This window comes from Bombina bombina, chromosome 6 (assembly GCF_027579735.1).
Source record: "Bombina bombina isolate aBomBom1 chromosome 6, aBomBom1.pri, whole genome shotgun sequence".
Lineage (NCBI taxonomy): Eukaryota > Metazoa > Chordata > Amphibia > Anura > Bombinatoridae > Bombina > Bombina bombina.
Window position 1 is genome coordinate 885,431,519 of NC_069504.1, and position 25,670 is coordinate 885,457,188.

The 25,670-nt window shown below is 38.0% G+C and overlaps 1 protein-coding gene across 2 annotated transcripts in view; it reads left to right on the plus strand.

Moving 5' to 3' along the window:
• LOC128663859 (thialysine N-epsilon-acetyltransferase) overlaps positions 1 to 23,632 on the plus strand; it is a 72,221-nt gene extending 48,589 nt beyond the window's left edge. For both annotated transcript variants that reach the window (XM_053718405.1, XM_053718406.1), the window contains exons 5-6: positions 20,104 to 20,144; positions 23,106 to 23,632. In XM_053718405.1, coding sequence (XP_053574380.1) covers positions 20,104 to 20,144; positions 23,106 to 23,270 — 206 coding nt within the window. In that variant the 3' untranslated portion in view covers positions 23,271 to 23,632. The remainder of the gene's footprint in view (positions 1 to 20,103; positions 20,145 to 23,105) is intronic.
• The last annotated feature ends 2,038 nt before the right edge of the window (positions 23,633 to 25,670 follow it).

A 25,670-nucleotide genomic window follows, 5' to 3' on the forward strand; every position in this document is an offset into this window, starting at 1 on the left:
AATCTAGATTCTCTGAGGCTGACTGTGTGGAGATTGAAAGCCTAGTCTTGGCCAAGAGAGGCTTTTCTGAAAATGTGATTGATACTCTAATTCAGGCAAGGAAGCCAGTCACTCATCGCATCTACCATAAGGTGTGGAGGACTTACTTGTCCTGGTGTGAGAAGCAGGGATATCCTTGGCATAAGGTGAAGGTATCCAGGACTCTGTCCTTTCTCCAAGACGGTTTGGAGAAGGGTCTTAACGCTAGTTCCTTAAAGGGACAGATTTCTGCATTATCAGTCTTGTTGCATAGGAGACTCGCTGAGCTCCCTGACATTCAATCTTTTGTTCAGGCTCTGTCCAGAATCAGGTCTGTCTTTAGACAGTCTGCTCCCCAATGGAGCTTAAAGGGACAGTCTACACCAGAATTGTTATTGTTTTAAAAGATAGATAATCCCTTTATTACCAATTCCCCAGTTTTGCATAACCAACACAGTTATAATAATATACTTTTAACCTCTGTGATTATCTTGTATCTAAGCCTCTGCAAACTGCCCCTTTTTCAGTTCTTTTGACAGACTTGCAGTCTAGCCAATCAGTGCCTGCTCCCAGATAACTTCTTGTGCACGAGCACAGTGTTATCTATATGAAATACGTGAACTAACACCCTCTAGTGGTGAAAAACTGTTAAAATGCAATCTGAAAGAGGTGGGCTTCAAGGTCTAAGAAATTAGCATATGAACCTCCTAGGTTAAGCTTTCAACTAAGAATACCAAGAGAACAAAGCAAAATTGGTGATAAAAGTAAATTGGAAAATTGTTTAAAATGACATGCTCTATCTGAATCATGAAAGTTTATTTTGACCTAGACTGTCCCTTTAAACTTGCTCGTTAAGGATTTGCAGAGGGTTCCGTTTGAACCTATGCATTCCATTGACATTAAGATTCTGTCCTGGAAGGTTCTTTTCTTGTTGGCTATTGCATCGGCAAGTATCTGAACTGGCTGCCTTGCAAAGTGAGCCTCCTTATCTGGTGTTTCATGTGGATAAGGCTGTGTTTCGCACTGGGTTGGGGTTTCTTCCCAAGGTGGTGTTTAATCATAACATCAATCAGGAAATAGTTGTTTTTTCTTTGTGTCCTAACTCTTCTAAAGAGTGGTTACTTCACAACCTGGATGTGTGTAATAATCAATCCTGCTTAGTTTGATTACTAGTATAGGTATGTAGCACAATATCAATTGAGAGTACTATTACTTGGTAAACCCATATGGATATATGTGCAGTTAATATAGATTAATGTTTCCCTACAAAAAGTACACACTAAAGTATTATCTGTATTATAGGAATCAAAATCAAATGCAATCTTAGAAATAAGCAGGCTTGTAATAATACAAAAGGATATAGGAATAGGTGAAACTTTCTTAAGAATAAGTAAGGAATAATTATAATATATTGCGTAACATGAGATATTGAACACACAGCAAGTAAGTCTTATCCAATGTAGTATTGATAGATTGTTATAATGGAGAACTTCTGCAGATATGATTATAGTTGCAAACGTAGTAATGTACCTTGAAAACTGTGAATGCGGTAAGTAAGGACAAACACTTCCGGGTTCTGTGGGCTGCGGCTGCAGCAGCAGCAGAGACACGCTGAAGCCAGCTAACAGTCAGCGTGTGACGTCACGATTCTCCGGTGCAGCAGAAATCAACATAAGGATAATATAACAGAACAAATAAGATTAACAGATAAGAGCTTCAATAACCGGTTATTCTTTATGGCAGCCACAGACTTGGTTGATAAATAATATGAGCTGATAATTTGAAACAGGTAACGTAACTTCCCAAAATAAAGACAGTCTTGAATAAATGAAAAGTACTTGCCAAAGTAAGATGTTGCAACAGGCTGGAAATAAATATTAAATCCGTAGTAGGTAGATCTTGAATGAGGTAACTTGAGTTGCTGAAAAGTTTAGATACAAAATTAACCTTCCAGAGGTATCAGAGGCTCAGTGTTACTCTGAGGAAAATAACAAAATACTAAGCAAGGTGTGTTCAGTGAACAGGTGTTTTATGAGAGTAAGTAAGATATGATTGGTTGAATTCTAATTAAGGAAACAGTACACCCAAAAGCCTGACATGACTCCCCCCTCAAACAAGCTGATCCTCAGCTTGAAGTCTGGGGCGATCTGGATATCTCCTGTGGAATTGGGAAACAAGTCGAGGAGCATTAAGATTAGATGCGGGTTCCCAAGAGTCATCTTCCTCCGAGTACCCCTTCCACCTAATTAAATATTCCAGAATACCCTTGGAAAACCTTGAGTCAAGTACTTCTTTAACTTCATAGATTTCTGAGTCTTGGATGGAAGTGGTTGGTAGTAATTGGGGTGTGTTATTTCTAGTAGGAACGTATGGTTTGAGGAGGGAAACATGGAAAGTCGGATGTATTCTCATAGATGAAGGTAAATCCAGAGTGACTGCATTCTGATTTATTACCCTAGTGATAGGGAATGGTCCACAGAATTTTTGTGTCATTTTCCTACTAGGAAGATGTAGCTTTAGGTTTTTAGTTGACAACCATACCTGGTCTCCAATTTGATATGAAGGTGGTTGTCTGTGTCTCAAATCATAATAGTGCTTTTGGGAAGTCTGAGCTTTTGAAATGTTTTCCTTGATAACCCGAAAATTGTCTAGAAGTGCATTATTCCATTCATCTACAAGAGGAGAATTGGAAGGAGAAGTACTAACTGAAGTGATGGTTGGATGGTACCCATAATTTGCGAAGAATGGAGATAATTTTGTGGATGAATTGGTTAGATTATTGTAGGAAAATTCAGCGAAGGGTAAGTATGTTATCCAATTGTCTTGCTGGTAGGAACAAAAACATCGTAGGTACTCATCTAACCATTGATTGATTCTCTCAACCTGTCCGTTTGCTTGTGGATGAAATGCAGTGGTGTATTGATGGGTTATGTTAAGAGATTGACAGAGACTTTTCCAGAATTTAGATGTGAACTGGGAACCCCTGTCAGATATCAAAACTGTTGGTACCCCATGAAGCCGAATCACATGTTGTATAAATAAGTTAGCTGTTTCTGCTGAAGTGGGAAGCTTATGAAATGGAATAAAATGCGACATTTTGGTGAAACTATCAACAACTACCATGATGGTGGTATAATTCTTTGATGGAGGCAAATCCACAATGAAGTCAACTCCTACTTGTTTCCAAGGTCTGTCAGATGTTGGAATTGATATTAAAAGTCCATAAGGTAATTTCCGCTCAGTTTTGCATACTTGACAAGTAACACAAGTCTTAATATAATCTGAAACAGTTTCCTTCAAATGAGGCCACCAATATGTCCTTGTTATAAGTTCGATGGTGCGTGATTCCCCTGGATGTCCCGCTAAGGGTGAATCATGGTGATGTTGTAAAATTTGTTGTCTCAATTCTTTAGGAATATAAATCATATTCTTGTAGTAGTATAATCCGTCCTTCAATTCCAAAGGAACCTTAGTGTCAGTAGGTGAATTTTTTGAAGAGTTCTTTATATCAGTTAGAAAGTCTGAAGTTAATCCGATGAAGCGTTCAGGAGGAATTCTAGCAGTAGGATTTTCGTTAGGAATAGGTTCGGATAGTTGTCGAGAGAGTGCATCCGCTTTTCCATTTTTGTTTGCTGGGCGGTATTGGATTTGAAAGTCGAATCTTGCAAAGTAGAGACTCCACCGTACCTGTCTAGCTGATAGAGTCTTGTTATTTTGCAGGTATTGGAGGTTTTTGTGGTCAGTGTAAATTATGAAGGGCATTTTTGCACCTTCTAGTAGGTGTCTCCAAAATTCTAAAGATTTACGGATGGCGAGTAATTCTTTGTCTCCTATTGCGTAATTCCTCTCTGCTGATGTCATACTTTTTGAAAAGTAGGAGATTGGATGTAGAGGATCTTTAGGTGTTTTCTGTTGTGAAAGTACTGCCCCAATCGCAAAGTCTGAGGAATCAACTTCCAATACGTATTGTAAATCAACATTAGGAAATTTGAGTATGGGTGCTTCTGTGAAAGTTTGTTTCAAGAAGTCAAATACTTTGGAATGACTTTGATTCCAATGGAATTGTTGGGTTGAACCAGTAAGTTGTGTGAGTGGTCTCACTATTGATGAAAAATTCTTTATAAATTTTCTGTAATAATTGGCAAACCCCAAAAACCTTTGGAGAGACTTCTTATCTTTAGGAGTTGGCCAATTTTTTACTGAATCAACCTTCTCGGTTTGCATTTGGATACCAGCAGGAGATATAGTGTAACCTAAGAATGAGATAGTGGTATTGTGGAATGAACACTTTTCTAATTTGGCATATAGTTTATGTGTTTGTAACCGAGCTAATACCCAACGTACATGTTTTATATGTTCTGGCAAATTGTTGGAGTAAATTAGGATGTCGTCTAAGTATACTACTAGACATATGTCTAATAAATCCCGGAAGATATCATTAATAAAGTGTTGGAACGTTGCGGGGGCATTACAGAGACCGAATGGCATCACTAGGTACTCATAGAGTCCATAGCGAGTTCTGAATGCTGTGAGCCATTCGTCTCCTTCTCTTATACGTATGAGATTGTATGCCCCACGCAAGTCCAACTTAGTAAAGATGGTAGCATTACTTAATCTTTCAATTAATTCTGGTATGAGAGGTAACGGATATTGGTTTTTTACCGTCCGTTTATTAAGCTCTCGGTAATCTATTATCGGCCTGAGGGAAGTGTCTTTGTTGGTTACAAAGAACATTCCAGCTGCTGTGGGTGAAGAAGAGGGTCTGATGAAACCCTTTCTAAGATTATCTTGTAAGTATTGTTTAAGATGTAATAACTCAGGGTGACTCAATGGATACAAATGACCAACCGGTAATGTTGCACCTGGAATTAATTCAATTGGGCAATCATAAACCCGATGAGGTGGAAGAGTTTCTGCCTCAACTTTACTAAAGACCTCTATGAAGTCCTGGTATGGTTCCGGTATTTGAATCTGTTCTAATTCTGTGTGTAGTATTTTATGATGTGGGAAGCATGTATTTTCACAGAATTTTGATTGGAAGGCAACAGTTAAAGTAGACCAATCAATATAGGGGTTATGTGTCTGAAGCCAGTATAACCCTAATACAATAGGGAAATGAGGTGATGGAATTACATCGAATGTTATATATTCAGTGTGGCCATCTTCAGTAATAACTAATATAGGTACTGTGTTGTGAGTTATAGGACTATTTGCAATTACAGAGCCATCAATAACTTTGATTGAAACTGGTGTTTTCTTTAATACAATAGGTATTTTATTTTTCAATACAGTAGATTTGTCTATAAAGTTTCCAAAGGCTCCAGAGTCAACGATGGCAGAAGTAGCCAATCTATTAAGGTCCCACTGCAAAAGGAGAGTTAGTTTGCAATAAGAAATTTGTTTATCTAGACTTTGAGTATTGTTAATATGAACAAACTTACTCTTTTTATTTTTTTGTAATGTTGGACATAACTGTATGACTGGGATTTGCACAATACATACAGAGGTGATTAGTTCTTCTTCTTATCCTTTCTTCAGGGGTTAATGGTCCACGAATAACTCCTATTTCCATGGGGGTGACATGCTCCATTGGAGGTGATTTTATGTGTGCAGAGGTGGACATAGTGGCTTTAAATGTTGGATCTGAATAACCACGTTCAGCTTTGCGTTCCCTGAGCCTCCGGTCAATTTGGGTTGAGACTTTTATTAATGCATCCAGGGTACTTGGAAGCTCTATACGTGCTAGCTCATCCTTGACAGGATCAGACAGTCCCAATCTAAATTGGTTTCTGAGCGAAACCAAACTCCATGCTGAGTCTGATGCGTACAGCTTAAATTCAGTGGTATATTCCTCCACTGTCTTTTTTCCTTGTTTTAAACTCCTCATCTTTTGTTCAGCCGTTAGTTGAATATCAGTATCTCTATATAGCTCATCCATGGCTTGGAAAAAATTTGTTAGTGAATCTAGTAGAGGGTCATTTGTTTCACACAAATGATCTGCCCAAATTCTGGGTTCAGATCTTAGAAAAGATATTGTAGACAAAACCCTTACCCTGTCAGTGGGGTAAGTTTTTGGTTTTAAATTGAAGAGCAGGTAGCAGGCATTTTTAAACTGCCTATAGGTTTTCCTATTACCATTATATAATTCTGGCAAGCTTATCTGTGGTTCAGAACTGGGGGTTTGTTGTTCTTTTACCTCCTTTATAAGCTCTCTGAGAACCTGATTTTCTAGTTGTAAGTCCAAGATAGCCTGTCCCATTTTGTCTACCTTTTGACTCAGGTTATAGACTACTTGGGGAATTTCAGCAGGTTCCATTTTCTTTTATGGCTTAGTATTATGTAATAATCAATCCTGCTTAGTTTGATTACTAGTATAGGTATGTAGCACAATATCAATTGAGAGTACTATTACTTGGTAAACCCATATGGATATATGTGCAGTTAATATAGATTAATGTTTCCCTACAAAAAGTACACACTAAAGTATTATCTGTATTATAGGAATCAAAATCAAATGCAATCTTAGAAATAAGCAGGCTTGTAATAATACAAAAGGATATAGGAATAGGTGAAACTTTCTTAAGAATAAGTAAGGAATAATTATAATATATTGCGTAACATGAGATATTGAACACACAGCAAGTAAGTCTTATCCAATGTAGTATTGATAGATTGTTATAATGGAGAACTTCTGCAGATATGATTATAGTTGCAAACGTAGTAATGTACCTTGAAAACTGTGAATGCGGTAAGTAAGGACAAACACTTCCGGGTTCTGTGGGCTGCGGCTGCAGCAGCAGCAGAGACACGCTGAAGCCAGCTAACAGTCAGCGTGTGACGTCACGATTCTCCGGTGCAGCAGAAATCAACATAAGGATAATATAACAGAACAAATAAGATTAACAGATAAGAGCTTCAATAACCGGTTATTCTTTATGGCAGCCACAGACTTGGTTGATAAATAATATGAGCTGATAATTTGAAACAGGTAACGTAACTTCCCAAAATAAAGACAGTCTTGAATAAATGAAAAGTACTTGCCAAAGTAAGATGTTGCAACAGGCTGGAAATAAATATTAAATCCGTAGTAGGTAGATCTTGAATGAGGTAACTTGAGTTGCTGAAAAGTTTAGATACAAAATTAACCTTCCAGAGGTATCAGAGGCTCAGTGTTACTCTGAGGAAAATAACAAAATACTAAGCAAGGTGTGTTCAGTGAACAGGTGTTTTATGAGAGTAAGTAAGATATGATTGGTTGAATTCTAATTAAGGAAACAGTACACCCAAAAGCCTGACAATGTGGTTCGTGCCTTGAAGTTCTATCCTCAGGGTACAAAGGATTTCAGGCAGTCTACATCTCTTTTTGTTGTGTATTCTGGGAAGCGCAAGGGGCATAGGGCCTCTGCTACCTCTTTGTCCTTTTGGTTGAGGAGTTTGATTCGCTTGGCTTACGAGACAGCGGGACATTCGGCTCATTCAGCTAGAGCTGTGGCTTTTTCTTGGGCCTTCAAGAATGAGGCTTCTATGGAGCAAATTTGTAAGGCGGCTACTTGGTCCTCCTTACACACTTTTACAAAGTTTTACAAATTCAAAGTTTTTGCCTCTGCAGAAGCTGTTTTTGGGAGAAAGGTTTTGCACTCTGTGGTGCCCTCAGGTTAGTGTCCGCATTTTTTACCCTCCTGGTTTCATTCAGTGTCCTCTAGAGCTTGGGTATTTGTTCCCAACAGTAATGAATGAAGCCATAGACTCTCCTCCCCTTTAGATGGAAAACAAAAATTATGCTTACCTGATAATTTCATTTCCATCGAGGGGAGGAGAGTCCACGGCTCCCGCCTGTATCTCTGATGGGTGGACCTAAATTTTTTCATCTCCTGGCACCATTTATACCCTGATATTTCTCCTACTGTTCCTTGTTCCCTTGGCAGAATGACTGGGAAATGAGGGAAGTGGGGGAGGTATTTAAGCCTTTGGCTAGGGTGTCTTTGCCTCCTCCTGGTGGCCAGGTTCTTAATTCCCAACAGTAATGAATAAAGCCGTGGACTCTCCTCCCCTCAATGGAAATGAAATTATCAGGTAAGCATAATTTTTTGTTTTTAATGAATCTAGGTTGATTATAATGGCTCTACTTTTTTGTACCACTAATTTTGCAGTTGACAAAAGCTTACTAGACCTAAAAGCTTATGAATTTCATTATCATATTATATCATATTGATTTATTGACATCTCGTCCTCTGTTTGTGAAAATACAGTTTACTACTCTAATTAAGCTATTATTGGCTATATAAAGGACAAAATGTATCATGATTGCAGGCAGACCGGTTTTCAAAAAGAGAACCTATTTGCCTGCAATCACTACTTGCGATGCTGCATCACATTGGCAAAATTCAACATTGCACACAAGCTTTCTTGTGCAGTGCCGTCCCCTGCTTTTGCCCAACCAATTGCGTGACAGCAGGGCATGTTAATCACTTACAATGAGCGAGTGTCATGGTGATTGATTTCGCCACTTCTTAGGTGACAGAGGCAGAAGAAGCAGTTTCTGCTTCTTACATTGGTGGCTGCTTAATCTTCAAAATCTAAATCTGCAAATGCATCTTTTTAAATTTACCCCAAAATTTGTGTTGAATTTGAATAGGCATTTGATATTTATCTGTATTTTTCTTTGTATTCTTTTTTTTCACATAATTTTTGCTCTGTTATTATATGTATCAATGTCACATTATAGTGTAATTGTTTTTTTGGTTTGTTAAAATTCAAAATAAATAAAAAAACTTTATTAGACTCAGAAAAAACACAATTTATGCTTACCTGATAAATTTATTTCTCTTGTGATGTATCCAGTCCACGGATCATCCATTACTTGTGGGATATTCTCATTCCCAACAGGAAGTTGCAAGAGGACACCCAAAGCAGAGCTGCTATATAGCTCCTCCCCTAACCGCCATATCTAGTCATTCGACCAGAGAAAGGAGAAACCATAGGGTGCAGTGGTGACTGTAGTTTAAATGAAAAAATTACCTGCCTTAAAATGACAGGGCGGGCCGTGGACTGGATACACCACAAGAGAAATAAATTTATCAGGTAAGCATAAATTGTGTTTTCTCTTGTAAGGTGTATCCAGTCCACGGATCATCCATTACTTGTGGGATACCAATACCAAAGCTAAAGTACACGGATGAAGGGAGGGACATGGCAGGTACTTAAACGGAAGGTACCACTGCCTGTAAAACCTTTCTCCCAAAAATAGCCTCCGAAGAAGCAAAAGTATCAAATTTGTAGAATTTTTAAAAAGTATGAAGCGAAGACCAAGTCGCCGCCTTGCAAATCTGTTCAACAGAAGCCTCATTTTTAAAGGCCCATTGGAAGCCACAGCTCTAGTAGAATGAGCTGTAATCCTTTTAGGAGGCTGCTGGCCAGCAGTCTCATAAGCTAAGCGGATTATGCTTCTTAGACAAAAAGAAAGAGAGGTTGCCGAAGCCTTTTGACCTCTCCTCTGTCCAGAGTAGACAACAAACAAAGCAGATGTTTGTCGAAAATCTTTAGTAGCTTGTTAGTAAAACTTTAAAGCATGAACCACATCCAGATTGTGTAATAGACGTTCCTTCTTTGAAGAAGGATTAGGACACAAGGATGGAACAACAATCTCTTGATTGATATTCTTGTTAGATACCACCTTAGGTAAAAACCCAGGTTTGGTACGCAGGACTACCTTATCCGTATGGAAAATCAGATAAGGAGAATCACATTGTAAGGCAGATAACTCGGAGACTCTGCGAGCCGAGGAAATAGCTACCAAAAAAAGAACTTTTCAAGATAAAAGTTTGATATCTATGGAATGAAGAGGTTCAAATGGAACTCCTTGAAGAACCTTAAGAACCAAATTTAAGCTCCATGGCGGAGCAACAGGTTTAAACACAGGCTTGATTCTTGCCTGAACGTCTGGAACATCTGTCAGACGCTTGTGCAAAAGAATAGACAGAGCAGAAATCTGTCCCTTTAAGGAACTAGCTGACAATCCTTTTTGCAAACCTTCTTGGAGAAAAGATAATATCCTGGGAATCTTGACTTTACTCCATGAGTAACCCTTGGATTCACACCAATAAAGATATTTACGCCATATCTTATGATAAATTTTCCTGGTGACAGGCTTTCGTGCCTGTATTAAGGTATCAATGACTGACTCGGAGAAGCCACGCTTTGATAAAATCAAGCGTTCAATCTCCATGCAGTCAGTCTCAGAGAAATTAGATTTGGATGGTGGAAAGGACCCTGAAGTAGAAGGTCCTGTCTCAGAGGCAGAGTCCATGGTGGAAAGGATGACATGTCCACTAGATCTGCATACCAGGTCCTGCGTGGCCACGCAGGTGCTATTAAAATCACAGATGCTCTCTCCTGCTTGATCTTGGCAATCAGTCGAGGGAGCAGAGGAAACGGTGGAAACACATAAGCCAAGTTGAAAGACCAGGGCGCTGCTAGAGCATCTATCAGCATCGCTTTGGGATCCCTGGACCTGGATCCGTAACAAGGAAGCTTGGCGTTCTGTTGAGACGCCATGAGATCCAGTTCTGGTTTGCCCCAACGATGAATCAATTGTGCAAACACCTCCGGATGGAGTTCCCACTCCCCCGGATGAAAAGTCTGACGACTTAGAAAATCCGCCTCCCAGTTCTCTACACCTGGGATATGGATAGCTGATAGGTGGCAAGAGTGAATCTCTGCCCAGCGAATTATTTTCGAGACTTCTAACATCGCTAGGGAACTTCTGGTTCCCCCTTGATGGTTGATGTAAGCCACAGTCGTGATGTTGTCCGACTGAAATCTGATGTACCTCAGAGTTGCTAACTGAGGCCAAGCCTGAAGAGCATTGAATATTGCTCTCAGTTCCAGAATATTTATTGGAAGGAGTGTCTCCTCCTGAGTCCACGATCCCTGAGCCTTCAGGGAGTTCCAGACTGCACCGCAACCTAGAAGGCTGGCATCTGTTGTTACAATTGTCCAATCTGGCCTGCGAAAGGTCATACCTTTGGACAGATGGACCCGAGATAGCCACCAGAGAAGAGAATCCCTGGTCTCTTGATCCAGATTTAGTAGAGGGGACAAATCTGTGCAATCCCCGTTCCACTGACTGAGCATGCATAGTTGCAGCGGTCTGAGATGTAAGCATGCAAACGGCACTATGTCCATTGCCGCTACCATTAAGCCGATTACTTCCATGCACTGAGCCACCGAAGGGCGCGGAATGGAATGAAGAACACGGCAGGAATTTAGAAGCTTTGATAACCTGGACTCCGTAAGGTAAATTTTCATTTCTACAGAATCTATCAGAGTCCCTAGGAAGGAAACTCTTGTGAGTGGGAATAGAGAACTCTTTTCCTCGTTCACTTTCCACCCATGTGACCTCAGAAATGCCAGTACTATGTCCGTATGAGACTTGGCAATTTGGAAGTTTGACGCCTGTATCAGGATGTCGTCTAAATAAGGGGCCACTGATATGCCCCGCAGCCTTAGGACCGACAGAAGCGACCCTAGAATCTTTGTGAAGATTCTTGGGGCTGTAGCTAATCCAAAGGGAAGAGCTACAAACTGTTAATGCCTGTCCAGGAAGGCAAACCTGAGAAACCGATGATGATCTTTGTGTATCGGAATGTGAAGATAAGCATCCTTTAGATCCACTGTAGTCATATATTGACCCTCCTGGATCTTCGGTAGGATGGTACGAATAGTTTCCATCTTGAATGATGGAACTCTGAGGAATTTGTTTAAGATCTTTAGATCCAAAATTGGTCTGAAGGTTCCCTCTTTTTTGGGAACCACAAACAGATTTGAGTAAAAACCCTGTCCCTGTTCCTCCTTTGGAACTGGATGGATCACTCCCATAACTAGGAGGTCTCGTACACAGTGTAAGAATGCCTCTCTCTTTATCTGGTTTGCAGATAATTGTGAAAGGTGAAATCTCCCTTTTGGGGGGGAGCTTTGAAGTCCAGAAGATATCCCTGGGATATAATTTCCAACGCCCAGGGATCCTGAACATCTCTTGCCCACACCTTGGCGAAGAGTGAAAGTCTGCCCCCTACTAGATCCGTTACCGGATAGGGGGCCATTCCTTCATGCTGTCTTAGAGGCAGCAGCCAGCTTTTTGGCCTGCTTACCTTTGTTCCAGGTCTGGTTTGGCCTCCAGACCGTCTTGGACTGAGCAAAAGTTCCCTCTTGTTTTGCATTAGAGGAAGTTGATGCCGCACCTGCCTTGAAGTTTCGAAAGGCACGAAAATTAGACTGTTTGGCCCTTGATTTGGACCTGTCCTGAGGAAGGGCATGACCTTTTCCTTCAGTGATATCAGCAATAATCTCCTTCAAACCAGGCCCGAATAGGGTCTTCTCCTTGAAGGGAATGTTAAGCAGCTTAGATTTTGAAGTCACGTCAGCTGACCATGATTTAAGCCATAGCGCCCTGCGCGCCAGTATAGCAAAACCAGAATTCTTAGCCGTTAGTTTAGTCAAATGAACAATGGCATCAGAAACAAAAGAATTGGCTAGATTAAGTGCTCTAAGTTTGCCAAGTATGTCATCCAATGGAGTCGCTACCTGTAAAGCCTCTTCCAGAGACTCAAACCAGAACGCCGCAGCAGCAGTGACAGGAGCAATGCATGCAAGGGGCTGTAGAATAAAACCTTGTTGAATAAACATTTTCTTAAGGTAACCTTCTAATTTTTTATCCATTGGATCTGAAAAAGCACAACTGTCCTCGACAGGGATAGTAGTACGCTTTGCTAGAGTAGAAACTGCTCCCTCCACCTTAGGGACTGTCTGCCATAAGTTCCGTGTGGTGGCGTCTATAGGAAACATTTTTCTAAAAATAGGAGGGGGAGAGAACGGCACACCTGGTCTATCCCATTCCTTAGTAATAATTTCTGTAAACCTTTTAGGTATTGGAAAAACATCAGTACACACCGGCACTGCAAAGTATTTATCCAGTCTACACAATTTCTCTGGCACTGCAATTGTGTCACAGTCATTCAGAGCAGCTAAAACCTCCCTGAGCAATACGCGGAGGTGTTCAAGCTTAAATTTAAATGTAGAAATATCAGAATCAGGTATCTTTCCTGAGTCAGAAACATCACCCACAGACTGAAGCTCTCCTTCCTCAGCTTCTGTATATTGTGAGGCAGTATCAGACATGGTTCTTAAAGCGTCAGTATGCTCTGCATTTCGTCTAACCCCAGAGCTATCTCGCTTACCTCTAAATTCAGGTAGTCTGGCTAATACCGCTGACAGTGTATTATCCATGACTGCCGCCATGTCTTGTAAAGTAATCGCTATGGGCGCCCTAGATGTACTTGGCGTGAGTCCCTTGAGCGGGAGTCAAAGTATCTAACACGTGGGGAGAGTTAGTCGGCATAACTTCCCCCTCGTCAGATTCCTCTGGTGATAAATTTTTTAAAGACAGAATATGATCTTTATTGCTTAAAGTGAAATCAGTACATTTGGTACACATTCTAAGAGGGGGTTCCACCATGGCTTTTAAACATAATGAACAAGGAGTTTCCTCTATGTCAGACATGTTTGTACAGACTAGCAATGAGACTAGCAAGCTTGGAAAACACTTTAAATCAAGTTAACAAGCAAATATAAAAAACGGTACTGTGCCTTTAAGAGAAACAAATTTTGTCAAAATTTGAAAAACAGTGAAAAAAGGCAGTAAATCAAACAATTTTTTTTACAGTGTATGTAATAAGCTAACAGAGCATTGCACCCACTTGCAAATGGATGATTAACCCCTTAGTTCAAAAAACGGATAAAAAAAATGACATAGACATTTTTTAACAGTCACAATCAACTGCCACAGCTCTGCTGTGGCCCTACCTTCCCCAATAAATGACTTTAGGCCCTTTTGATATGTCCTGTAGCATTCAGGGAACTTCTGAGGAAAACTGGATGTCTCAGTCTGTAATTTTAACTGCGCAAAAAAGCGCTAAAATAGGCCCCTCCCACTCATACTACAACAGTGGAAAGCCTCAGGAAACTGTTTCTAGGCAAAAATAAAGCCAGCCATGTGGAAAAAACTAGGCCCCAATAAAGTTTTATCACCAAAGCATATATAAAAACGATTCAACATGCCAGCAAACGTTTTATATTGCATTTTTATAAGGGTATTACCCCTGAGAGTAAGCATGATACCAGTCGTTATTAAATCACTGTATTCAGGCTTAACTTACATTAATCCGGTATCAGCAGCATTTTCTAGAATTTCCAATAAAAAAAAAAATTGTAACTGCACATACCTCATAGCAGAGTAAACTGCACACCATTCTCCCGCTGAACAAACAAAACTGTCCACAGCACCAATGTGATAAAAGGAATCTTCTTTATTAAATGTTTAAAAGCATACAAGACAGGTATGCAACGTTTCGAAACCGCAGTCTCTTAATCATGCATACACAGTAATGCACCTGTCTCTTAATTTAAAGGCAGTGTCAACCAATCACATTCAGGATCCAAAGTAACACACCTAGTGCTTGGATTAACCTTTTCATCTCTTATTTATACATATTGATACAATTGTGATTTAAGTATGTAGATTCTGCCATCCATAGATAGAGACACAAATAAAAACAATATATTTACACAAAGAACAGGTAAATTACAAAACACAGGTAAAAAGCAGATGTACACTTACAGAAATATAATTACATCTCGATTTTGCAACTCTTTTAATTTACAGCCTTTAAGCAAAACACTGTTATTTTTTACAATGTATAAACTCTTTATTTTAATACTACAGAAAACGAGATATAAAAATGATCCTGCATAAACTATTAATTGATTTATAACCCTAAACCTTAGGAATAAACTCATGATAGAACAATCACGAGTATAAGTAGAGGGGAACTCAGACATAAAATAAGATTTTTAACATCATATTGTCAGAAGAGGATTTAAAAGTGAGTTTGCTCAGAGGAAGACCGACAGATCCCATTCTCTATTTAACCCCTTAGGGTACATAGAATCCAACCTGTGGATCCAAAATGCCTCTCTTTGTTTCAGAAACATTTCTCTGTCACATCCTCCTCTGAGCACTCCCACTTGATCTATGATTTGCCAACGTAGTTGGCTAATCTGATGGCCAAATTCCACAAAGTGGCAAGCTACTGGAGCATTATCATCTTTCTTTCTAATATTTGACTTATGTTGATTGAGTCTATTTCTCATGCTTTGGGTCGTTTCACCTACATAGATACGGGCACATGGGCATTTAATTATATATACCACATATGTGGATTTGCATGTATAATTATTATTTATAACCATTCATAGGGTGTACAAATTCCTTGCCCTTGATAACAGAATTACAATTGCCACACCCTAAACATGGATAACAACCAACATTCCTCTCAGTGATGTACCTTTCTTTATTTGGTCGTTCAGATCCTAAGTCAGATTTTACTAGAAAGTCTCCAAGATTTTTAACTCGCTTGTGGGCCATAATGGGTTTGTTCTGCAATGCTTTTATTTCTTTATTACAATCCTGGATGATATGCCAGTGCCTTCTTATAATCTTAGATATCTTATTACTGTGCTCATTGTGTTGGGATATGAAGATTAATTTATCATCTTTAGCTTGTCTTGCTTTATCTCTATCCCTTACTCTATGTACATTTTGTATCTCTTGATTAATAAGCACTGCAGGATACCCTCTATCTAGAAACTTTTTGCCCATTTCCTTAAACCTAATTTTTTTGATTTCTTGCTCACTGACAATTCTGTCCACCCTAATAAGTTGACTCCTAGGTAATGAGTCCTTTAACCTATTGTTATGAAAACTATCATACCTTAAAAGGGTATTGCAATCTGTTTATTTGCAATGTATATCAACTTTCAATTCAGTACCCTTTTTGTATACCTCAGTGTCTAGAAACACCATCCTTTCTTCACTTAAATTTAAAGTGAACTCTAGGCCTGTTACCTCATGATTGATCATATCAACAAAGCAGACCAGGGAGTCCCTGCTGCCCCACCATATGCCACAGATGTCATCTATGAATCTCCACCAGGTGGTGCCATACTTCTGAAAGAGCTGGTTACTATAGACAAATTTTTCTTCAAAAAAATTCATGTAGAGGTTGGCATATGATGGGGCAGCATTAGACCCCATGGCCGTTCCCTTCTTTTGTATATACCAAGAGTCCCTGAAAATAAAATAATTGTAAAATAATACCACTCTCAGTAATTCTTCAAAAAAATCAATTTGTTGCAAATTATATTCCCCTGATGTTATTAACATTTGTCTTATTGTACCGATGCCACTCTCATGCTTTATTGAGGTGTATAAACTCTTTACATCTAGTGTGTAAATTATGCATTTAGAGCAGTCTAATTCTAATGTGGATAATTTACTGATAAAATCACTTGTATCCTTAATGTATGAGGACATTTTTTCTACATACGGTTGCAGCAATTTATCCAAAAAAACAGCAATATTAGAGAATACAGATTCAACATTGGAGACTATGGGACGCCCCGGAGGACTTTGCATATTTTTATGTACTTTAGGTACAGTATAAAAAATGGGGGTTCTTGGATGTTCTCTATATAAATATTCTCCCATTGTTTTATCAATGATACCTGCTCTAGTGGCATTGGTTATAATACGTTTAATTTCTTTCTGGATCTTAAAAATAGGGTTGGTGTCTAATTTCTGACAGGTGTCAGTATCTTGTAGCTGTGTCAGAACCTCATTTATGTAATACTCTTTATCTAGGACTATGGTGGCTCCGCCCTTGTCCGCTCTTTTGATTATGATTTCATTATCTTTTTGTTTAATAGTTTTAATGGCCTCTCGTTCAACCTTAGATAAATTCAAGTTTTTCCTTTTTCTATCCTTGGTTACTTTTGTTTCTAATTCTTTAATGTCAGACATAACCAATTTCATGAATGTGTCTAGACTGCTGTTATGTACCTGAGGTGTAAATGTACTCTTTTTGTATAGATTATACCTTTTTGGGGTGATAGCACAGCATTTGTCAGATTTACTTAACGTGTTGTCATTTATGCCAATATGTTTATTACCAAAAAACAATTTCAATTTTATACTTCTGAAAAATCTAAACAAATCTTTGTTTAGCTCAAAGAAGTCCAGGTCTTTATAGGGGCAAAAGGATAACCCTTTTTCTAAAAGTTCGTACTCACTGCTCTCCAATTTGGTTTTGGAAATGTTAATTACTGTTTGCGGGGCTTCCGATTGCCTGGTCCCCTCGTCTTCATCCGCTTCAACTGCTCTCCGCTGGTGTTTCCTCCCACCTCTGTGGCTCCGTCTTCGCTGCTGGATAAAAAAGGTGATGATGACCCGGATGACGTATCTGATGTAGCTCCGCCCCCTTCCTTACGTCTCTGCTGCTGATTGGTATACCGTCCTTGGCGTCGCTGTGACGTAGTGGGGAATCCCCTCTGTGACTCGAAGTACCCCGACCTCCACTTGTAAACTCTGCCTTTCATATAGTCGTCTTCATCACGGACGAACTTTAACCGCTTCCGTTCCTGAATCTGCTTTTTCAGGTCAGATATTTTTTCATCTGTTTTTTTCAGGAATTCATCCAAAGCTTCAGCTGTTAGCGATTTTGCCAATTCATTTCTGCAGGTTTCTATATCTTTTTCTTGTCGTTCCACATCTTTAAGTAGATATTCAATGGTCAGGGTTATTAAATCATAACTGCATTTGTTCAAAATAGCCTCAAATTTATCACAGTATTCTTCATTCTCACGTAATAATGTGGGGCGGGTGTTCATCCGTAGGCCTCTCGGAATCCTTTTAACCCTGTGATATTCAGATAACGTTGTGATATGTAGATCCCAAGCTACATTCTTGCTTTTTAGATTTTCAAATTTTTTCTCATGGTCTTGGATGGGTATGGTTTTCAAAAAGTCTCTAGATCCTCTGGTTAAAGTGGTTATACGTGCTGCTTCCATTTCAGTCTACATGAATACTTTATTACCATCTGTCTTTTGTTGCTTTTCCATCTTTAAGAGTTTTATTCGTATTCAAATGTCCTTAATCTTTAACCCTTCTGCTCGTGTCCCCAGTCGCTCATATAGATACAGCACTGTGAGATGAGACCGGCACAGGGCAATGCCTTCCTAGGCTTTGGTGCAAATTGGTCAAGCTGGCGACCTCCAGCTCCACAATGTCAAACAAACAAAACTGTCCACAGCACCAATGTGATAAAAGGAATCTTCTCTATTAAATGTTTAAAAGCATACAAGACAGGTATGCGACGTTTCGAGACCGCAGTCTCTTAATCATGCATACACAGTAATGCACCTGTCTCTTAATTTAAAGGCAGTGTCAACCAATCACATTCAGGATCCAAAGTAACACACCTTGTGCTTGGATTAACCTTTTCATCTCTTATTCTCCCGCTGAAGTTACCTCTCTCCTCAGACATATGTGAGAACAGCAATGGATCTTAGTTACAACCTGCTAAGATCATAGAAAACTCAGGCAGATTCTTCTTCTATTTCTGCCTGAGATAAAATAGTACAACTCCGGTACCATTTAAAAATAACAAACTTTTGATTGAAGAAAATAAACTAACTATTTTTCACCACTCTCTCTTACTACCTCCATGCGTGTTGAGAGTTGCAAGAGAATGACTGGATATGGCAGTTAGGGGAGGAGCTATATAACAGCTCTGCTGTGGGTGTCCTCTGACAACTTCCTGTTGGGAATGAAAATATCCCACAAGTAATGGATGATCCGTGGACTGGATACACCTTACAAGAGAAAAAGAGCTTAAGGTCATAGCTTTCATCTTTTTATGCTTCTGCAGTAAGTTGTACCCCAAATCATCTCTAGCTAGTATTGTAAAATGTTGGGAGGTAAGTGTAAAGCTATGATAAAGGATAAAAGTCCAAGCTTACTTGATACTAGGACATCATGAATATCAGATCTCGCTTTTTATTGCCTAGTAAGGTATAATGGAATTTTTTATTTTATTTTATTTGTTTACAGCTAAGCAAATGTCTTTTTAATCTGTTAGCACCATAAACACTGCAGTAAGTTACTTCTATATCCATAAGGTAGGTTAAGTAATTTGTACTTTGCCTTACCAGATAATCAAGTGTAATTGCAGAGAACACTTAAAATAAAATGTTAAAAACAAACAAAACAATAAATGGAGTATTTGGCAGGAAAAGCCAATGTAATTAAGAGTTTAACATACACTGCAAATTATTACAAAACAATTAATCATTAATATATATTATAAAAGTTCTAGCTAGTTCTCTATAATAGAGCAAGCTACGATAAAACTGCATACATTATAAACTGGGCATTATGTTTCTGGTGCTTGAGTATGAGTCAATAGGACTGCACAACTGGTTTCTAGCTGAACACATGGGTGAGCCAATGAAAATCGGCATATATGCAGCCACCAATCAGCAGCTAGAACCTTTGCTGCTCCTGAGCTTACCTAGATAAACCTTTCAGCAAAGGATAACGAGAATGAAGCAAATGAAATAGTAGAAGTAAATTGGAAAGTTGTTTAAAATTGCATGCTCTTTCTGAATCATGAAAGAAAAAAATTGGGTTTCATGTCCCTTTAATGTAGCTTTTAATACTTTCACAACTAATGGTATAAGGTGTCTGAGTGGTGCTTTTACCTACACACTGCTTTACATTGGACAGGGATGGTGAGTTCCTTCAAATACTGGTACCTATACAATAGCTGGTGGTGTCCCACTCAGCAAAACAATAAGATAATAATTAAATTCACTAAGTATTTGAGGATCTCTTCAGGGAGTAAGAAAACTGTACAAAACCCTGTGATTCACTACGATTTGGAGAGCTACATCAAAATGTAGTGAATCAGGTCCAAACAATACCATAGAAACTAGAAAGGTTTTTGGGATTTCTTAGTGACTTTTGGGGACTAGGGGCAAACACCTTTCCTGGTACCCAGATACAACCAAAATATCTTTTTTTAATGAGCAGATCTTCTAACAGACGTGAAGCACATTTTCATCTTAAAGGTTGCTCCTGAAAGAGTCGTTGCAAGTGTATCCTAATTTTCTTTTCTTTTTTTTATGCCGTAGGAAAAGGTCTTGGGAAGGAGCTTATGAAAAGTGTGGCCCAGGTAACTCAGAAGCAATATGGCACCTGGATAATTGTTGGGTCTTTAAAGTTGGAAGAAAGAAAGGATTAGTTTCTTCAAATCATTCTTATAGAGCAATTTCTCGTCAATACCGTTTCTTAAAAAAAGTAGCTTGTTATGTGAAAAGAAAAAAAATTGTTAACATTTATTACTGCAATATTTTCTCAAAATTGTTTAGTGTTGTCAATCAGAACGTACTGAAGACAAAGCACTGTTGTAAAAAAAATTCTACAGTGTAAGTATAATTATTTGAGGCTCAAAGAGTGGTTTGTTTATGGTAACACAGTATTCTATTTTTTTACATTGACTTGTGAAGGGTTACTTTTAATTTGGCAATACAGACAACTTTAAAGGGATACTAAACACAATTTTTTTCCTTAATGATCCAGATAGAGCATGCAATTGTAAGCAACTTTCTTATTTTCTCCTATTAGATTTTTCTGTCTTCCTTCTCTTGCTATCTTTATTTGAAAAAGCAGGAATCTAAGCTAAGGAGCTGGCTCATTTTTGTTTCAGCACCTGGGTTGTGCTTGCTGATTGGTGGCTAAATGTACCCACCAATCAGCAAGCGCAATCCAGGGTTCTGAACCAAAAAATGGACCGGTTTCTCAGCTTAGATTCCTGCTGTTTCAAATAAAGATAGCAAAAGAATGAAGAAACTTTGATAAAAGGAGTAAATTAGAAAGTTGCTTAAAATTGCATGCTCTATCAAAATTGAATCAAAATTTGGGTTTAGTATCCCTTTAAGTAGAAAGCCTTCCTGCTTAGTCCATTGATAAAATGTTGCATTCTTTATTCTGGCTGGCTAGAACTCCCAATCAAAAACTAGTTCTGGGAAATATACTGTACATAGTCTTCTTAAAGGGACAGTCAACACCAGAATTTTTGTTGTTTAAAAAGATAGATAATTCCTTTATTACCCATTCCCCAGTTTTGCATAACCAACACTGTTATATTAATACACTTTTACCTCTGTAATTACCTTGTATTTAAACCTCTGCAAACTGCCCCCTTATTTCAGTTATTTTAACAGACTTGCTTTTTAGCCATTCAGTGCTCACTCCAGGGTAACTTCATGTGCATGAGCTCAATGTTATTTATATGAAACACATGAACTAACGCCCTCTAGTGGTGAAAAACTGTCAAAATGCATTCAGATTAGAGGCAGTCTTCAAGGTCTAAGAAATTAGCATATGAACCTCCTAGAATTAGCTTTCAACTAAGAATACCAAGAGAACAAAGCAAAATTGGTGATAAAAATAAATTGAAAAGTTGTTTAAAATTACATTCCCTATTTAAATCATGAACATTTTTTTTTTTTTACTTAACTGTCCTTTTAAGCAGAAATCACCTGACATAAGTGGTTTGAAAAATCAGGGATAGTTTATTTTACTTAAAGGGACATTCCGGTCAAAATGGAAATGCACATATATTTATTACATCTTTGAATAGAAACATATTTGCAATATACACGTATTGGCAAAATGCTTCTAGTAAAAGTTATCACTGTTTTAGGTTTAACATTTTCTCTGCACGTGCACGTGAAGCATGGCTAGATATTCTCACTGCACCATCATTTTAAATACTGTCAGCAATTACTAGATGGTACAAGCACTGGTGCACGGTGCATACTTAAATACACTTTTAAAATAACTATAGCTTTTATTAGAAGCATTTTTGCTAATGCATGTATATTACAAAAATGCTTCTAATCAAAACTGAAATGCATCCATGTGGATTACAATTTTGGCTGGAATGTCCCTTTAAATGAGAATAAAATGACTATAGTATGTTGTACAGCTCTATCATACTACTATGTAGCTGCTACTAAAAAAACAGTGTCCCAACATGTACAACAGCATTGACGATCTCTATGCTTACCCTGCACTCTGTAATAAGTATACCTACCAGTCAGGACCTATGTATGTACAGGGAATGTGTATGTGGCATTGATTAAAGGTTGTCCTTCCTGATTCAGAAAGGGCATGTCATTTTAAATAACTTTCCAATTTACTTCTATTTTTTAATTTTGCTTCATTCTCTTGATTTTCTTTAATGAAGGTGCAGCAATGCACTACTGGGAACTAGTTGAACACATCAGTAAACCAATAACAAGAGGTTTATATGTGCAACCACCAATCAGCAGCTAGCTCCCAGCACCCGAGCCTACCTAGGTATCCTTTTCAGCAAAGGATGCCAAGAGAACGAAGCATATTAGATACTAGAAGTAAATTGGAAAGTCGTTTAAAATTGAATACTGTATCTGAATCATGAAAGATAGTTCTTGTGTTTCATGTCCCTTTTAGATGTATTTAAAAAAGCTAAATAAGGCAATTTGCTTTATAAAGTGACTTCCTGTACAGATTCAGCATATTCCTGACTTCCATGTGTCTTTAACCTATACATAATAATGATGCTTACAGTGTATACCTGGCCCTGTACTTAAAGGGACACTGAACCCAAATATTTTTCGTGATTCAGATAGAGCATGAAATTTTAAGCAACTTTCTAATTTACTCTAATTATCAATTTTTCTTCGTTCTCTTGCTATCTTTATTTGAAAAAGAAGGCTTCTAAGCTTATTTTTTTTGGTTCAGACCTCTGGACAGCACTTTTTTTTATTGGCGGATGAATTTATCCACCAATCAGCAAGGACAACCCAGGTTGTTCACCAAAAATGGGCCGGCATCTAAACTTACATTCTTGCATTTCAAATAAAGATACCAAGAGAATGAAGACAATTTGATAAAAGGAATAAATTAGAAAGTTGCTTAAAATTTCATGCTCTATCTGAATCACAAACGAAAAAAATTTGGGTTCAGTGTCCCTTTAAATAATCATTTAATAAACTGCTCTATAATCTACCATATGGCATTTCAATTATCTGTCTAGTAAGAACTGTTTGTCAGCTACCAGCTAACATAGCCCTTCTGTATTTTTAAGGTTGCCCTAAAATCTGGTTGTTCCCAGATTCACCTTTCAGTGCTGAAGTGGAACACCCCTGCAATTACCTTGTACAAGTCGCTGGGTGCCCAGAACCTCACAGAACAACCAGGTTATCAAGTAATGTGTTTTAAAGAAGATGCTCTCAAAACCATGAGTTGTTAAGAATAACAATAACTTTTTTTTTACCATTGCTACGGAACTTTGTGATGCTTTACAAATAACGGACATTAATAAAATTGCAGAGGAACGTTTGAGATAGAGAAGAAAATAAATCCACATTCAATATTATATGAGGATGGATCTTTGCACAAGTGAACAGTTCGAGTTCCAGATAAAAATGATCTTTCTCTGCATGACTGTACAACTGATAATAGATCAAGTATTTACACCACATGCTGTGTCATTTCATATATGTGCAAACAAGAAGTCACTTAAAATTGATGGAACCTAAAAGTGAGAGTTCTGTGGGTGATCTCATTGCATTTTAAACAGAATTTCATAAATAAACAATCTTTTTCAGCATATATATGACATTTATAGTCTGAAGTAATTTGTATTTTTCTTGTGAAAAAATTCCCAGCAGTGAGCTATCGCCTCCGTTCAAATTGCTGTTAACATAGTGCCAGAGTCACTAATGTAGATATATCCCCTGGGCTCATCGTCTCAATAGGGCCCACAACATAACTTATAAATAGCTGTCTAAATCCATCATGTTGAATATTTATGAATTTTCTTTACCATATGTTCATCTAAATGTGAGCTCATTACTAGAGTTTTCTATTAATACATGTTTAATGCGGAAAAATGAAATGTCCTATCGTGTATTAAAAAGCATAATAGAGAAAATATAGCTTTTGAAAATGTGCTGATTTTCCTGTGACATAGGCCTAGATTGTAAAATTACCAGTGAGCCTTTCAGTTTAGCTCTTCACAAAGTACTCTGTGGGAGTGATTGATTCAGCCAATTGTTATATTCACTTTGGCCCTTTTAAATTTGTGAAAAATGAGACACCTGAAAAAGACTTTATATCGAAAGAAGTTTCCCAGCAGCCCCTTTGACAAATTACATGCACAAAAAATGAGAGCTCATATCAAATGCATGTCCTCAGCAACCACTTTAATATATTATATGCCCCAGGCCCTAAGGGACTTAGTGTCAGCTTTTTTTGTTTTAATAAACTACATGCTCTAAAAGAAAAAAAAAAAAGAATGTGGACTAATTGCATTCCCAGAGCAACACCTTTAAAAAATGTCATGCTTCAAAAAATACCTCAATTTCAAGTCTGTAGCAACATGTTTAATAATGGTTTTAGGTCATTTCAATGACCCTAACAAACAGGTATATAACTTGATCTCACTGGGCCCCCGAGCAATGACTGTGGTGCCCCAACCCACAAAAGGTAATTGCCAGCCCATCTACCCTACACAGGAGTTTTAAGGTGACAAGACTGTTTATCACACTTGTGTGCAACCTGATCCCTGGATTTACCAGAGGGATGTTTACTATGGTCGGCACACATGGTACAAACATTGAGGTCTCCTGATTTGGATTTGATGAGCTCACAATGCATTGTTTTTATGTAAGTGCATATGTTTTAGCAGGGATATCCATTTGAATAAATCACTATGTCAATCGGAGGTGCGCTGTTTTCCCTTAGATGTTTCAGATCTTTTTCATCTTAAAGGGACACAAAATCCAAATTTTTTCTTTCATGATTCAGATAGAACATGCAATTTTATACAACTTTTTAATATACTCCTATCATCAATTTTTCTTCATTCTCTTTCTATCTTTATTTGAAAAAGCAGGAATGTAAACGTAGGAGCCGGCCCATTTTTTGTTCAGCACCTGGGTAGCTAAATGTAGGCACCAATCAGCAAGTGATTTTGCTTGAAATTCATTAATTAATTAAATGAATTATGCACAAATACAAAATTTGTTTAAAGGATTACTTTCTGTTATAATTTTTAAGCTAAACAACTAACATATTAAAGTTAATAAACATTAATTAAAACCTACTGACCTATATTTTCTCCAAAACGAAGTTTCATAACGTTCTAAAAGTTATATCTTTTATTCGCCGATGATGTCACGTTATCCTGCCCACTATTTTCAGCACTGTGTGTTCAAAATACTTAAACCAATAACTTTGTGTTTAAAGCGCCATTTTGAAACCTAGGTATTTTAAACGGATTGGTACAGAGCAAAGGATACCCACGGAGTGGGTTTGGAAAACAATTAAATTTGCAGACAAGATTTCTGATATACGGTAGAGATATGTTAATGAAATGCTATTGATAAAAAGCGTATTTTTAGGGTAGTTAGTTAGTAACAGGCATAGAAAATATTTACTTACAGTGGCCCTTTAATAGTTTCTCCATTTAATTCAAAAAGGGAAACTGAATGAACATTTTTTGTATTCATTCATTATTCATTCCTTTATTTTACAAATGAATAACAAATTTGTGCACAATTTTATAATGCAATATGTGATCGTCCTACTCCGTCCTATTCCGTAATTATTGTAACTACAACTGTAAGTAAATGTGACCTACTGTTTC